Below are 17,666 nucleotides of genomic sequence, written 5' to 3'. Positions count from 1 at the left end.
ATGCTTTGGGGGTCTGTGACCCCTCAAAGCACCTTGTCCCCATGTTAAGGACAAGGGCCTCATCCTCACAACCCTGGCCGTTGGTTGTGAGGGTCTGCGGGCGGGGGGCTTATCAGAATCTGAAAGAAAGAAAGAAAGAAACAAAGAAAGTGTCAAAATGGTTAAATAAGACAAACACACTTTTGAAAAATTCCTTTATTAAAAATGAAAAAAATAAAAAAAAGATTCCAGCGGTGCTAATCCACTCTTGCTATCCAGCGACGGATCTCTCTTATTTTTTTTATTTTTAATAAAGGAATTTTTCAAAAGTGTGTTTGTCTTATTTAACCATTTTGACACTTTCTTTGTGAAATGGTAGGGGTACTTTTGTACCCCCTTACCATTTCAAACGGGGGGCGGGATCTGGGGGTCCCCTTGTTAAAGGGGGCTTCCAGATTCTGATAAGCCCCCCGCCCGCAGACCCTCGCAACCAACAGCCAGGGTTGTGAGGATGAGGCCCTTGTCCTTATCAACATGGGGACAAGGTGCTTTGAGGGGTCACAGACCCCCAAAGCATCCTCCCAATGTTGAGGGTATGTGGCCTGGTACGGTTCAGGAGGGAGGGGGGCCGCTCTCTCGTCCCCCCCTCTTTTCCTGCGGCCTGCCAGGTTGCGTGCTCGGATAAAGGGTCTGATATGGATTTTTAGGGGGACCCCCACGTCAATTTTTTTTTTAAATTTGATGTGGGGTTCCCCTTAATATCCATATCAGACCTGAAGGGTTAATTTGACACGGGGTTCCCCTTAATATCCATGTCAGACCTGAAGGGCCTGGTAATTGAATTTAGGGGAACCCCCACGCTTTTTTTTTTTTTTTTTAATCAATGAATGAATGAATTGTCGGCTAATACAGAGAACACTCATTGAGTGTTCTCTGTATTACGGAGACCCGACAATTAACCGCAAGTGATTTTAAAAGACTTTTTTTCCTGCACAAATGACACTTTGTGCAGGGACAGTTCTAAGCACCAGAAACATGCGCCCCTTCACAGGCATACTATAGATACCCCCCAGGTACGATATTTAAAGGAATATTACACTTTTATTGTTTCACTTCAATCATTATTAAAATCACTGCTCCTGAAAAAACGGCCGTTTTTAAAACTTTTTTTGCATTGATCCATGTCCCCTGGGGCAGGACCCAGGTCCCCAAACACTTTTTAGGACAGTAACCTGCATATTACCCTTTAAAATGAGCACTTTAGATTGTGAACGTTCGAGTCCCATAGACTTTAATAGGGTTCTAAAGTTCACACGAAGTTTAGGTCTGTTCACAGGTTCTGGTGCGAACCGAACAGGGGGGTGTTCGACTCATCCCTACTTACAAGGTAATCTCATAATGTGCTATGTTAAACTTGCCTTAAAAAAAAAAAAAAAACCCTCTTCCAGTGCTGAGATGTCAGCTGCAAATGCTCCCATCTTCACTCGTCTTGCTTCGGGGTTCACGGACTCCGGCTCTTTGACTGGCCGGAGCTGCGATGACTTCACTGTTTACGGCACAGAGCTCTGAAAGAATAGTGGCCGTTCCTTCAGAGTGCATGCGCCGGTGATGTCACTGGCTGCATGTACAGTAAATATCTCCTAAACTGTGCCTGTTTAGGAGATATTTACACTACCTATACGTAAGCCATATTAAAAGCTTGCCTATAGGTAAAAGTTAGTGATGGAAGTTTACTTCCACTTTTTAAGCTATCACCTTATCACCAAGTTTATTTACAGTTTAGGGGGTTTGCACCAAAAAAAAATGGCGGTAGCTTATCAATAGCACTATTAATAAATTTAAATATAGGGGGTGTAATTTTTAACTATTAACTAAAGGACAGGTTTCATTTTTGTCCATCCTATTCCAAAAGCCTTTGGCTTTACTCTCCCCTATAAAAACTTTTATTCAAGGTGTTTTGCATCACAGATTTCCATTACAGCACCTTGTGCTTCCTTAGGATCTCAGTCTGGTCCTGCAAATATCACCCCTTGACCCTCTCCTGTAAGGTGCCCTTCCTAATCCTGCACAAAGATCCTGTGGTCTTGCATCCGAAATATATCAGCTTAGGGGAAAAAAGGCGTAAGCCTTCCACCTTAATAAAGACAGGGAGGTTGATTTACTAAAGGCATATATACTGTGCACTTCAAGTGCATTTGCCCTAGATCTGAGAGGAAGCACTGAAATGAGGGAAAGCTCTGCTGATTTCTATCATCCAATCGTGTACAAGCAATGATGCTGTTTTTTCCTTGCATGTGATTGAGTCTTATTTGCAAAATGAAGCTTTACCTCATTTACTAAGCTCTGGAGCACGCGTGCTTGCAGTGCACAGTATACCTTGCCTTTAGTAAATCAAACCCATTGCATTACCTTCCTTGTGCCCTGCTCCCAAGCATCCCAATGAGATTGTTCTCCTTTCTTTGGACATTGTCAAGGTTATCATTGTCTATCTGAAAGAAGCCACCTGTGGGTGCAGTTTTTGACCACAAGAATTTCATAGTGGCACTCTGAGTTGGGACTTTGACCCCCTTTTCTGTTTTGTTTGGCCTGTTGGCACAGTTGTTTTTTTTGTCTTGTTGCCCGCATCTGTGGGGCAATGAATATCTAGTCTGTGTCCTGTACTGCACAATTATGATAAAAGGATATCCGACTTGCATTTAAATTCTCTTTATGTTGCAGTACAGGCCACAAGCCACCCCCTCCCCTCTGTTCCTGTGTTGCATTGCTTGCTGAAAAAAACTGATTTTTCACCTGAAGGCAGAAGCCTGTAACCTGGGCTTTATAAATATTCAGTCTGTGTCCTGTAGGATCCAGAATTTAAAGGCAAGCCAAAATTTCTTTAACCACTTTGCTATGCAGGACAAAATATATCTCTCTATCTATAGCTATATATAGATAGTATAAGCATCTCACATGCCACTGCCTAGTTCTCTGGTATAGGTGCACGGATTCCATTTCCTTTTATCTACATTGTTCTTCTGTTATGGCATGATTATTGTGTTCTTTGACATGCTAAATGTTTTTTGTCATTCGCTATAATTTCTCTACTTTGATGGAAAATTGCTACTGACTTGTAAGGCCCCTTTCAGACGCACAATCCGTTCAGGTCCACCTGTCAGTTTTTTTTTTGTTTTTTTTTTTTTTTTTTTTTAGGCAGACCTCAACGAACACTCCATATAGGTCTATGGAGGGACAGATGTCAGCGGTGACATGTCCGCTGACATCCGACTCGCTCCGATCTGAAAAAGTGTGAAGGAGGAAAAACCTATTTTTCCATCCGTCATCGGATCGGGTGACAACGGACTCTATGGTCCGTCGCCATCCGATCCACCATAGGGGAGAGCGGCGCTCTGACAGGTCCGTCCCTGCAGAGACAGACCTGTCATCTTCCTGCTCAGTGGGGATCGACGGAACGATCCCACACTGAGCAGAGCGGGCTCTGTGCACGGACACATCCGTGTAAAGGAGCCCTATAAGTCAATTATTAAAAGCGGAGATAAACTAAAACAAAAAATCTGATGCAAATAGATAAGGCTGGAGCATGCTACGGCTTATAGTATATGAAAAGCGCTCAGACATTAGTGAAACATGCCGTCAAAACCCCCCCCCCAAAAAACAGCTTTACATTTCTTGTTTAGTTTAACCCTCTTTAAAAAAAAAAACAAAAAAAACATAGCAAAGATGTTTGTTCTTAAAGAGTCTCTTATGCATTTAATTAAGGTCATGCAGATTACACTTCATTGTAGATATTAGGAAGTACACCTCTCTTGGTGCTCCTGTTACACGTTTCCGTGAAGCTCATTGCCGATCAGTAGAAAATATACTGAAAGGTAAACTGCTCTCCACTTAGCTGATGTGTTTGCTAGCACCTGTGTCTTTATCTACATTTGCACAATAAAAAGGAAGGGTAGGGTAGGAAAAATGAGAAACAGATGGCTGGGTTCAGCAGCTGTCCCTATACGGTCTGTGTTAGATATCTCCAGCTGCACATAGAGGGGTGTCAGAACCCCTGGGGATTTGGGGCTACAGATGCAGCTGGTGCCTTTCATCTCCTTCAGGGTTGTCCCTTCCAGTAAATACATAATTATGTCTGTCTATTAATGAAGGAACAAAATAAGGGGTAGAAAAGGAATATATGTATCATTTATACTTCTAATTTATAAATCTGTTAAAGATTTTCAAATCTTTAATGACCATTGATTTCATGCCTGCAATGGATTGCTTAGATATTTTTATTTCATGACAAAAAAGTTAGTAAAAAATGTAGGTGCTTTTTGCATCTTTTTATTACACATTTTAGTAAGTTAAATGACATATTTGTATGAAAATGTTTATTCTTATTGCCCCCCTCCAGTCTGGTGCAATCATGACAGTTCTAGCTGCGGTGTGTACAAAGATGCCTGAAGCCAGACTAGCCATTATCTTCCTTCCAATGTTCACATTTACTGCTGGAAACGTATGTACCATTTTTTATTTTTTATCTTTATTTTTTTCGCTTTTTAAGTTTTAATCATTTTGAACTGGCTTTATTTTATACTTTCAACCAGAAGAGAAAAGGGGCTATTCTGAGTTTATACAGTGCATCTATTATAACTGTGGGTGATATCTTAAAGTGAAAGGTGCATGCTTACTCATGCTGACAGTACATGGAGGGACTGAATAGTATTAAATAGTAAGTGCTGTTGAGTTCTATTTTCTATTGTGAATAAAATATGGGGTTGAGATTTGAAAATCATCGCATTTTGTTTTTTAGTAGCTTTTACACCTTATCCCAACTTTTTTCATAATATATATTTTACAAAACTGAATCTGATATGCCACCTGCTCATTGCTGCACAACTTTTGCCTGAAATCTTCCAAACTATAGCAGATGTCATAAGTGATCCATTTTCTCAAATACGGAAGAAATGTACTACTGTACTAGATTGCTTTTCTAAATGCATGTTTTTTTTGTTTTGTTTTTTTGTGGGGGGGTAAAGCTGTACATGGGACATACTGTATCTGTTACAAGCGGGAATCTTTTTTTATTCAAATGTTTTTGGCTGTTTTCTTTTTTTTTTTCAGGCTCTCAAGGCTATCCTTGCCTTAGATGCAGTTGGTCTTTGTTTGGGCTGGAAGTATTTTGACCATGCAGCACATCTTGGTGGAGCTCTGTTTGGAATGTGAGTAGTTAACCCCCCCCCCCCCCCCCCCCCCCCCCCCGTACCTTGACATTTGTTTTGGTTCTTGAATCCTACAATGTTTACTTGTAACTAGTAAATTAAAAACTACTGCCCAGTGTGTTTTAGGTTTATGCCAAACCTGTTTAAGATTCAGCTGCTCGCTGTTCCTCTGGGCTAAAGTGACTTGAGGACTGATTTCAGTATTTCATACTGCTCATCTGACCATTGTTGCTTTGTAGATAGTAGGATATAGATGTGAGCTTCCATGCTTTTGGTTCTTTTTTTTTCTGCATTTGCTAAACACTTTTATGTCAAGTTTTTAAAAGCAAACTTCATAAACATTTAACAAGAACTATTTAACCACTTTCAGACCGGACCATTTTGCTGGTAAATGACCAGAGGTCTTTTTACACTTTGGCACTGCGCTGCTTTAACTGGTAATTGCGCGGTCATGCAATGTTGTACCCAAACAAAATTTGCGTCCTTTTCTTCCCACAAATAGAGCTTTCTTTTGATGGTATTTGATTGCCTCTGCGATTTTTATTTTTTGCGATATAAACGTAAAAAGACCGCAAATTTTGAAAAAAAATGATATTTTCTACTTTTTGTTATTAGAAAAATCCAATAAACTCAATTTTAGTCATACATTTAGGACAAAATGTATTCAGCCACATGTCTTTGGTAAAAAAAAAGTCAATAATTGTATATTTATTGGTTTGCGCAAAAGTTGTCACATCTACAAACTAAGGTACGTTTTCTGGAATTTACGCAGCTTTTAGTTTACGACTGCCTATCTCATTTCTTGAGGTGCTAAAATGACAGGGCAGTACAAAACCCCCCCAAATGACCCCATTTTGGAAAGTAGACCCCCTAAGGAAATTGATAAGAGGCATGTTGAGCCCATTGAATATTTTATTTTTTTGCCTCAAGCGATTGAATAATGACAAAAAAAAAATTTTTTTTTTTTTTTTACACAAAGTTGTCACTAAATGATATATTGCTCACACATGCTATGGGCGTATGTGAAATGACACCCCAAAATAAATTCTGCTGCTTCTCCTGAGTACGGGGATACCACATATGTGGGACTTTTTGGGAGCCTAGCCGCGTACAGGGCCCCGAAAACCAAGCACCGCCTTCAGGCTTTCTAAGGGCGTAAATTTTTGATTTCACGCCTCACTACCTATTACAGTTTTGAAGGCCATAAAATGCCAAGATGGCACAAAACCCCCACAAATGACCCCATTTTAGAAAGTAGACACCCCAAGCTATTTGCTGAGAGGCATGTTGAGTCCATGGAATATTTTATATTTTGCCACAAGTTGCGGGAAAATTACAAACTTTTTTTTTTTTTTTTTTTTTTTCACAAAGTTGTCACTAAATGATATATTGCTCATGCATGCCATGGGCATATGTGAAATGACACCCCAAAATAAATTCTGCTGCTTCTCCTGAGTACGGGGATACCACATATGTGGGACTTTTTGGGAGCCTAGCCGCGTACGGGGCCCCGAAAACCAAGCACCGCCTTCAGGCTTTCTAAGGGCGTAATTTTTTGAGTTCACTTCTCACTACCTATTACAGTTTTGAAGGCCATAAAATGCCAAGATGGCACAAAACCCCCACAAATGACCCCATTTTAGAAAGTAGACACCCCAAGCTATTTGCTGAGAGGCATGTTGAGTCCATGGAATATTTTATATTTTGCCACAAGTTGCGGGAAAATTACAAACTTTTTTTTTTTTTCACAAAGTTGTCACTAAATGATATATTGCTCACGCATGCCATGGGCATATGTGAAATGACACCCCAAAATAAATTCTGCTGCTTCTCCTGAGTACGGGGATACCACATATGTGGGACTTTTTGGGAGCCTAGCCGCGTACGGGGCCCCAAAAACCAAGCACCGCCTTCAGGCTTTCTAAGGGCGTTACAGTTTTGAAGGCCATAAAATGCCAAGATGGCACAAACCCCCCCCCCAAATGACCCCATTTTAGAAAGTAGACACCCCTAAATTTAGGGGTACACTAGTGAGACTAGGTAATAAATGGCGGGTGCCCTGAAACTATAAAAAAATAACTAACCAACCAGCGTCACCTGTAACAGTTATATGGTGATCACTGGTGAAAGGGTTAACTAGGGGGCAATCAGGGGGCTTTATGCGGTAGTATATGGGGGTCCCTGGCGCTATAAAAAGCTGCGGCGAACCTAAATACCTACCTGCCTAACTAGCGTCACCTGTGACACTAATACAGCGATCAGAAAAACGATCGCTTATTAGGCTGGGTTCACACTGGAGCGATGCGGGAACGCCACGAATGCGCGGCGGGTTCCCGCATCGCATGCCTCCCGGCGGCAGTTCACACTGCCCTATGCGAACTGCTGGGAGTGTCAGTGAAATGTTAATGACACCCCCAGATCAGTTCGCATATCGCAGTGCGATCTGCAAACTTGGATCGCATGGTGTGAACACCCATGCGATCCGATTCTGCTGCGGACCAAAAAAAGGGTCCCGTGCGAGTTTGCGGCGGGTGCGGCGGGTGCGGAGCGAATTCAGCCATACTATCTGTATAGCTGAACTCGAATCGCACAGAGATCGGATGTGATTTGCACTGCAGTGCGGTGCGAATCACATCCGTTCTCATAAACCGCTGCAATGTGAACCCAGCCTTAGTGACACTGGCGACGGGGGGTGATCACGGGGTTAAACCTTTATTGGGGGGGTTAGGGGGGTACCTTAGAACTAAAGGGGGCTAACCCTAACTGCCCTAACAGTTATTAGTCACAAATGACACCTGCCGGGTGATCAGGGGGTTAAACCTTTATTAGGTAATAAATGGCGGGTGCCCTGAAACTATAAAAAAATAACTAACCAACCAGCGTCACCTGTAACAGTTATATGGTGATCACTGGTGAAAGGGTTAACTAGGGGGCAATCAGGGGGCTTTATGCGGTAGTATATGGGGGTCCCTAGCGCTATAAAAAGCTGCGGCGAACCTAAATACCTACCTGCCTAACTAGCGTCACCTGTGACACTAATACGGCGATCAGAAAAATGATCGCTTATTAGGCTGGGTTCACACTGGAGCGATGCGGAAACGCCGCGAATCCGCGGCGGGTTCCCGCATCGCATGCCTCCCGGCGGCAGTTCACACTGCCCTATGCGAACTGCTGGGAGTGTCAGTGAAATGTTACTGACACCCCCAGATCAGTTCGCATATCGCAGTGCGATCTGCAAACTCGGATCGCATGGTGTGAACACCCATGCGATCCGATTCTGCTGCGGGCCAAAAAAAGGGTCCCGTGCGAATTTGCGGCGGGTGCGGCGGGTGTGGCGGGTGCGGCGGGTGCGGCGAATGGCTGAACTCGAATCGCACAGAGATCGGATGTGATTTGCACTGCAGTGCGGTGCGAATCACATTCGTTCTCATAAACCGCTGCAATGTGAACCCAGCCTTAGTGACACTGGCGACGGGGGGTGATCACGGGGTTAAACCTTTATTGGGGGGGTTAGGGGGGTACATTAGAACTAAAGGGGGCTAACCCTAACTGCCCTAACAGTTATTACAGTCACAAATGACACCAATGCAAAAAAAAAAAAAAAAAAAAAAAAAATGACATTGGTGTCACTGTGACTGGGGGGCAGGGGTAATTGGGGGGGTGATCGGGGGGTAAAGGGGGGGTGTGAGTGTGCCTGGCATGTTCTACTGTGTGTGGGATGTGTTGGTGCAACTCACTGATCCGCTCTCCTCCGTGTCGGAACGAAAAATACCGACACGGAGGAGAGAATACATCACTTCCTCTCCTGTGTTTACATTACAGGAGAGGAAGTGATGTCACCGGGGATTTCCATTCGTCGGGAGCGATCGCGAGGGGGTGGCCATGAATGAATGGCCGTCCCCTCGTCCGGGATCGCTCCCGAACGAAAACCGACCGCCGCAGGCACCGGGCGGGGGCCCGATCGGGCCCCCGACCCGCGGGAGGCAAATCACGTACATCTACGTGCTTATGCCTGCCCGTGCCATTCTGCCGACGTACATCGGCGTGAGGCGGTCGGCAAGTGGTTAATTAAGTTATTAAAGCAGGTATCTTAAGATTATTAGATACTGACAAATGAGCTGCAGGGGCATCCCCTTTTTATAACCCCTATTGCTCCTAGCTAGTCTATAGTTTTTTGATAGTGTCCTTAGGTGCTGCTTCGAGAAACCTACCGGTGGCACTGGCAGGCATTGGCAGGTGGCACTGGTTATCACATGGCACTGATTTCCAGTGGCAGGTGGCACTGATAGTTGGCAGTTGCACTGGTTGGCATTGGCAGGTGGCACTATTGGCACTGATTGGCGGTGGCATTGATTGGCAGTGGCACTATTGGCACTGGCAGGTGGCACTATTGGCACTGGCAGGTGTCACTGATATGTACAGTAAAATGATAGTTGAAGAGAATAAGGAGTTAATTAGGGATGATTGGGGTAAACTAAGTTAATAAGGGGTTAAACAGAGGAACAGTTTAAAAAAAAATGTATTTTGTCAGGTTGCTTTAACGGACCTCATTTGCAGATTTGCAGTTTTTATCTTTTGATCTGCAGATGATTGAACAGAATGATACAAAAAGTAACAATATGCTACTTTGTATCTTTGCATAGATCTTATCTGAGCATACAGTAATGCCTAGCTTTGAATAATCAAAGCTAACAATTGTATACTGGGAAGGAGGGTCCGAAAAGCAGGGCAGTGAGACTCGACGTGCTACACACCTCCTGTATATTATGGTGAAGTATTTTTGGACCTGTGTAGCACACCCATAGTCTGCAACTAGTTAAAACAAGTTTGTAAAGGTCTAGTTAATTTGTATCGCATCACTTGTGTTCAGCGGTGGCCTTACTCCAGCAGGGGGACTTACTTGGGTCAATAGACATCAGGGACACATATCTTCATGTGACGTGTGTTTTTTTTTTTTTCTGTGCATCAAATATTCTTAGTTTTTTGTGGTGGAGGACCTGCCTTTTCAGTTAGCCACAGCTCCTCAGGTATTCCTGAAAGTGTGTTCTCCAGTGCTGGGCATGGTAAAGGTTCAAGGAGTGTGCATACTGGGTTATCTGGAAGACCCGTTGCTCTGAATATTTGCTGCATCGGGTAAGGCAGAACTCATGATTTGTAAGCTGGAAAATCTTAGATGGATTCTCTATATGGAGAAATCGGGCCCTGTGCTGGCTCCAGAGTTTGGAGTACCTGGGTCTAACCCTGGATATGGTTTAGTTGAAGGGGCTTTATTTTGCCTCCGTAAAGGGGCTTTTCGCTAAGAAATCAGGTCACCTTCAGTCAAGGACGTTTTCATGCGTACAGTTTGATTTCAGGCCATTACAGAGGCATATCTAGTCAGAAATAAACAGATACTCGAAGGTTAGGTACATGAAACAAAGTGCTTGTCTCCCAAGTGAAAACCGATAGTAAGTTAATGGGAAAGAATATCGGATCATACGTGTATATAAATAAAAGTTCATATAAAAGCATATATCAAAGTGTCCATAAATGCTTCCTTTGACAAGAATATATATAGTGCAATATATAGTGGTTCTGTACACACAGAAAATAAAGTGCTGGTGCTGGTTAACTAAATTCTGTACTGCTAATGCTGTACTAAAGTGCTGCTAGTGGTGGATGACCCGTGCGATCCTTCATGCTGATTAGATATATGGGTGTCCCCTTACCTTACTGCTGTAAGGTAACAGCATAAAAATGTGTCTTTTGGGTCCTTGGTGACCGTCCCAGCGTAGTAGCCCAGGTTCCTGTTGGTATAGGTGTCCTGCCTACAGTCAGCGTTGGCGTCCCCTTTAAGAATGACCTTAAGGTATCTGGGATGAATGTGTCTCGCCTGTGTACCATAGGTGGAGATTAAGAACAGGAGGGATGCCCCATAGTGTAGTATATTACAGCATATTTATTGATTAAAATAAAGAGAGACAGGTACTCGCATCAACCTAAAAACAATCAGGCAATGTAAAAACGAGCAGCTAGCTTTATCGGTATCACAGTCCCTAGCTGGTCATCTACCACTAGCAGCACTTTACAGAATTTGGTTAACCAGAACTAGCACTTTATTTTCTTGTCAAAGGAAGCATTTATGGACACTTTGATATATGCTTTTATATTAACTTTTTATTTATATACATGTATGATCTGATATTCTTTCTTATTAACTTATTATCGGTTTTCACCTGGGAGATAAGCACTTTGTTTCTCGTACCTAAGACTGGTAATTGTTAGCACCTGTTTTGCACATCTAGCTTGAGTTTATCATTTGTTTACTATTAGCCCACATTTGGCCTTTTTTGGCATTTTTTTGCCTTCTGACCTCAACGCTTTTTTGTACTGATTAATTTGGGCTTTCATCCATTCATTAAAGTGGAAATAAACCAAAAACAAAAATGTATTGTATTACAGCTTACTAATCATTAGATGTGTCTGCATCACCCCCCCCCCCCCCTCCCCCCAGTGATCTGGCCAGTAATGCCCCACCTGTATTAGTGCAATGTAACTCTGGAGACATGAGCACATAAGGCACAGCAGCATTGTCAGTCTGGGGGGAGGGTAGTATTAAATGTATTAGCAGATTTAGAACCTCTTGCAAATTGAAGCCAAACTCCAGTTCATACTTTATAAACAGTTACAGTAGAGTTGTTTTCCTTTTGGGATAAAGATTTTGCAGGAAGAAATAAAAGCTGATCATTTTATTAACCATTGCCTGTGTTAGGTGATTTGTTTCATCCATGTAAACTGATACATTCTGCTGGAGAGTTTGTGCTATGAAAAACAGCAGACTTACTGGCTGAATTACCAGATGACAATAGAAAGCCTAAAAAGCAAACCAATACAGCCATCGCATCTAAGAATTGGTAAGCTGCAATATAAGAAATTTTTGCTTTTAGGTTTAATACCACTTTAACCAGTTGCCGACCGCCGCACGCCGATGTACGTCGGTACAATGGCACGGGCAGGCATAAGGACATACATGTACGTCCCTTGCCTCCCGCGGGTCGGGGGCCCGATCGGGCCCCCGCCCGGTGCCTGCGGCGGTCGGTATTCGTTCAGGAGCGATCCCGGACGAGGGGACGGCCATTCATTCATGGCCACCCCCTCGCGATCGCTCCCGACGAATAGAAATCCCCGGTGACATCACTTCCTCTCCTGTAATGTAAACACAGGAGAGGAAGTGATGTATTCTCTCCTCCGTGTCGGTATTTTTCGTTCCGACACGGAGGAGAGCGGATCAGTAAGTTGCACCAACACTCTACACACACAGTAGAACATGCCAGGCACACTCACACCCCCTCTTTACCCCCCGATCACCCCCCCAATTACCCCTGCCCCCCAGTCACAGTGACACCAATGTCATTTTTTTTTTTTTTTTTTTTTTTTTTTTTGCATTGGTGTCATTTGTGACTGTAATAACTGTTAGGGCAGTTAGAGTTAGCCCCCTTTAGTTCTAATGTACCCCCCTAACCCCCCCAATAAAGGTTTAACCCCGTGATCACCCCCCGTCGCCAGTGTCACTAAGGCTGGGTTCACATTGCAGCGGTTTATGAGAACGAATGTGATTCGCACCGCACTGCAGTGCAAATCACATCCGATCTCTGTGCGATTCGAGTTCAGCCATTCGCCGCACCCGCCACACCCGCCGCACCCGCCGCAAATTCGCACGGGACCCTTTTTTTGGCCCGCAGCAGAATCGGATCGCATGGGTGTTCACACCATGCGATCCGAGTTTGCAGATCGCACTGCGATATGCGAACTGATCTGGGGGTGTCAGTAACATTTCACTGACACTCCCAGCAGTTCGCATAGGGCAGTGTGAACTGCCACCGGGAGGCATGCGATGCGGGAACCCGCCGCGGATTCGCGGCGTTTCCGCATTGCTCCAGTGTGAACCCAGCCTAATAAGCGATCATTTTTCTGATCGCCGTATTAGTGTCACAGGTGACGCTAGTTAGGCAGGTAGGTATTTAGGTTCGCCGCAGCTTTTTATAGCGCCAGGGACCCCCATATACTACCGCATAAAGCCCCCTGATTGCCCCCTAGTTAACCCTTTCACCTGTGATCACCATATAACTGTTACAGGTGACGCTGGTTGGTTAGTTATTTTTTTATAGTTTCAGGGCACCCGCCATTTATTACCTAATAAAGGTTTAACCCCCTGATCACCCGGCGGGTGTCATTTGTGACTAATAACTGTTAGGGCAGTTAGGGTTAGCCCCCTTTAGTTCTAAGGTACCCCCCTAACCCCCCCCAATAAAGGTTTAACCCCGTGATCACCCCCCGTCGCCAGTGTCACTAAGGCTGGGTTCACATTGCAGCGGTTTATGAGAACGGATGTGATTCGCACCGCACTGCAGTGCAAATCACATCCGATCTCTGTGCGATTCGAGTTCAGCCATTCGCCGCACCCGCCGCACCCGCCGCAAATTCGCACGGGACCCTTTTTTTGGCCCGCAGCAGAATCGGATCGCATGGGTGTTCACACCATGCGATCCGAGTTTGCAGATCGCACTGCGATATGCGAACTGATCTGGGGGTGTCAGTAACATTTCACTGACACTCCCAGCAGTTCGCATAGGGCAGTGTGAACTGCCGCCGGGAGGCATGCGATGCGGGAACCCGCCGCGCATTCGTGGCGTTCCCGCATCGCTCCAGTGTGAACCCAGCCTAATAAGCGATCGTTTTTCTGATCGCTGTATTAGTGTCACAGGTGACGCTAGTTAGGCAGGTAGGTATTTAGGTTCGCTGCAGCTTTTTATAGCGCCAGGGACCCCCATATACTACCGCATAAAGCCCCCTAATTGCCCCCTAGTTAACCCTTTCACCATTGATCACCATATAACTGTTACAGGTGACGCTGGTTGGTTAGTTATTTTTTTATAGTTTCAGGGCACCCGCCATTTATTACCTAGTCTCACTAGTGTACCCCTAAATTTAGGGGTGTCTACTTTCCAAAATGGGGTCATTTGGGGGGGGTTTGTGCCATCTTGGCATTTTATGGCCTTCAAAACTGTAACGCCCTTAGAAAGCCTGAAGGCGGTGCTTGGTTTTCGGGGCCCCGTACGCGGCTAGGCTCCCAAAAAGTCCCACATATGTGGTATCCCCATACTCAGGAGAAGCAGCAGAATTTATTTTGGGGTGTCATTTCACATATGCCCATGGCATGCGTGAGCAATATATCATTTAGTGACAACTTTGTGAAAAAAAAAAAAAAAGAAAAAGTTTGTAATTTTCCCGCAACTTGTGGCAAAATATAAAATATTCCATGGACTCAACATGCCTCTCAGCAAATAGCTTGGGGTGTCTACTTTCTAAAATGGGGTCATTTGTGGGGGTTTTGTGCCATCTTGGCATTTTATGGCCTTCAAAACTGTAATAGGTAGTGAGAAGTGAACTCAAAAATTTACGCCCTTAGAAAGCCTGAAGGCGGTGCTTGGTTTTCGGGGCCCCGTACGCGGCTAGGCTCCCAAAAAGTCCCACATATGTGGTATCCCCGTACTCAGGAGAAGCAGCAGAATTTATTTTGGGGTGTCATTTCACATATGCCCATGGCATGCATGAGCAATATATCATTTAGTGACAACTTTGTTAAAAAAAAAAAAAAAAAAAAAAAGTTTGTAATTTTCCCGCAACTTGTGGCAAAATATAAAATATTCCATGAACTCAACATGCCTCTCAGCAAATAGCTTGGGGTGTCTACTTTCTAAAATGGGGTCATTTGTGGGGGTTTTGTGCCATCTTGGCATTTTATGGCCTTCAAAACTGTAATAGGTAGTGAGAAGTGAACTCAAAAATTTACGCCCTTAGAAAGCCTGAAGGCGGTGCTTGGTTTTCGGGGCCCCGTACGCGGCTAGGCTCCCAAAAAGTCCCACATATGTGGTATCCCCATACTCAGGAGAAGCAGCAGAATTTATTTTGGGGTGTCATTTCACATACGCCCATAGCATGTGTGAGCAATATATCATTTAGTGACAACTTTGTGTAAAAAAAAAAAAAAATTTTTTTTTTTGTCATTATTCAATCGCTTGAGGCAAAAAAATAAAATATTCAATGAGCTCAACATGCCTCTTATCAATTTCCTTAGGGGGTCTACTTTCCAAAATGGGGTCATTTGGGGGGGTTTTGTACTGCCCTGCCATTTTAGCACCTCAAGAAATGAGATAGGCAGTCGTAAACTAAAAGCTGCGTAAATTCCAGAAAACGTACCTTAGTTTGTAGATGTGACAACTTTTGCGCAAACCAATAAATATACAATTATTGACTTTTTTTTTACCAAAGACATGTGGCTGAATACATTTTGGCCTAAATGTATGACTAAAATTGAGTTTATTGGATTTTTCTAATAACAAAAAGTAGAAAATATCATTTTTTTTTCAAAATTTGCGGTCTTTTTACGTTTATATCGCAAAAAATAAAAATCGCAGAGGCAATCAAATACCATCAAAAGAAAGCTCTATTTGTGGGAAGAAAAGGACGCAAATTTTGTTTGGGTACAACATTGCATGACCGCGCAATTACCAGTTAAAGCAGCGCAGTGCCAAAGTGTAAAAAGACCTCTGGTCATTTACCAGCAAAATGGTCCGGTCTGAAAGTGGTTAAGCAGTAATGGCTGTGAATTCCCTATTTTAAAAAAGTCTCGCCTTTCCTTGGTATATACAGGATCATGTTCTAAGTTTTACTTTCAATTATTGTACTTTCAATAATTACTTTAAACAGGAAAGTAAAAAGCCTTTCCTGTTGAATATAGCATCTGAATTTATTAACCTATTCTTAAATACATTTGCAGCTGGTATGCCTTATATGGACATGAGCTTATCTGGAAAAAGAGGGAGCCTTTTGTAAAAATATGGCACGAGTTCCGAAACAAGCCCCCAAGAAATGGAGGAACTTGACTTTAATCAAGAACAAACATATAATCGGTGAAGACAACAGGCTGATGGCAGCTTTAGCATTTTGACTTTTATTAAGACAATTTGATAGAACTTGGTGTTTAAAATTAAGTAAATATGTCATTTATAATAAATGTCCAGTGAACATCTGTATTACAAAAAAGAAGTGAGTATTTTTGACTGAATTATTTATTTTTTACTTATTGGAAAATGTATTATACATAAAACTGCAGGGAGCCATTTGTATTCAAGACTAAAACTTCATATGTGCCCTTGTCCTAAGCTATTTTAATTTGTCTCGTCTTTCTGTTATAAAAAAAAAGTTGTCTTTTGAAGAGGGAAATATGAGTGCTGCCATTTCTGCTGCTCTCCTTTTTTAAATGTATGAGTTTCCTGACTGTTTTTCAAACCCACCAACATTTAGTACATTAAGTTACTTAACTGGAACAAGCTACACACTTAAAAGGTAAGATAATCGTTCATAAGAAAGATGACTCTTAAAAACTCTTCCCACCCTTTTCCCTCGTCCACAGTCCCCACTGAATCTAGCTGGTTCATTGCCCATCACTAGCTGCTATAACGAGCCATGCAGTCAAAATCTTAACTACATTGCCCCAGTGGGTTGTGTAGCGTCGTAATGCACATAATGGTGAGCAGTGATTGGTAAATTGGACCTCATTGACCATAAGAATCTGTTGAGCGTGCTTTCCTCAGAGACCTGGTGCCTGAGGAAGGGGAGACACCCATTGGGGAGGCTAGTCACGTAGACATGTTGAGCAGTTACAGCTCACTATTGCTTGCATTATGATTCTATACAGGTCCCTGGGCTGTGTAGGGCCAATTTTGAGTGTGCAACCCTTCAAAGTGACTGGCGGGGGAGGTGATGGAGTGGCATATGTTTAGTAAAGGGCAGCAGGGTCTGGGGTGGGAAGGGTTTTCAGAGTTAGTTTCCCATTTCATAGTTGGTGAACTTGCCCTTCAAGTAAAAAGGGCAAAATTAAAGCAAGAGGGTCAGCATGACAGCCAGGCAGCTAACATTTTCAGAAGTATAGCTCAGTAATTGCAGCCTCCATGTGTCTCTTGACAATTCTCCTTTAACAGTCAGAAACCCCAAATTAAAGACACAAGAAGACATACAGGGATTGATTTACCAAAACTGGAGAGTGCAAAATCTGGTGCAGCTCTGTATGGTAACCAGTCAGATTCTAACTTCAGCCTGTTCAACTAAGCTTTGATGAAGTAACCTAGAAGCTAATTGGTTTCTATGCTGCACCAGATTTTTACACTATCCAGTTTTCGTAAATAAACCCCACAGTTTTACTTTCTTTTGCTTTCTTTTTTTTTTTGGCAGTCAATATTTTTACTTTTTTGTCTTCCTTTTTTTCCCCCCTATGAGCCTTAATTGTAATAAATTAAAATTTATGTACAATACATTTTGTATTTCCTTTTTCTTTTTTTTTCTTTTTTTTTTTTATCTGATTTTATTCTGAATTTACATCCAGTCAAACTCAAAAATGTCAAATGAGTGCTTTTTATTTTTCCTATTGTCATTACATTACTTGGG

The 17,666-nt window shown here is 43.0% G+C and overlaps 1 protein-coding gene across 2 annotated transcripts in view; it reads left to right on the top strand.

The window, feature by feature from the left end:
- Nucleotides 1-16,377, top strand: part of PARL (presenilin associated rhomboid like) — a 71,612-nt gene extending 55,235 nt beyond the window's left edge. For both annotated transcript variants that reach the window (XM_077481502.1, XM_077481501.1), the window contains 3 exons: nt 4,373-4,474; nt 5,083-5,180; nt 16,000-16,377. In XM_077481502.1, coding sequence (XP_077337628.1) covers nt 4,373-4,474; nt 5,083-5,180; nt 16,000-16,105 — 306 coding nt within the window. In that variant the 3' untranslated portion in view covers nt 16,106-16,377. The remainder of the gene's footprint in view (nt 1-4,372; nt 4,475-5,082; nt 5,181-15,999) is intronic.
- Nucleotides 16,378-17,666: the final 1,289 nt, after the last annotated feature.

This window comes from Lithobates pipiens, unplaced genomic scaffold, assembly GCF_037356315.1.
Source record: "Lithobates pipiens isolate NorthernLeopardFrog02 unplaced genomic scaffold, aLitPip1_a1.2 Scaffold_16, whole genome shotgun sequence".
Taxonomy (NCBI): Eukaryota; Metazoa; Chordata; class Amphibia; order Anura; family Ranidae; genus Lithobates; species Lithobates pipiens.
This window is presented reverse-complemented; position numbering and strand designations above follow the sequence as displayed.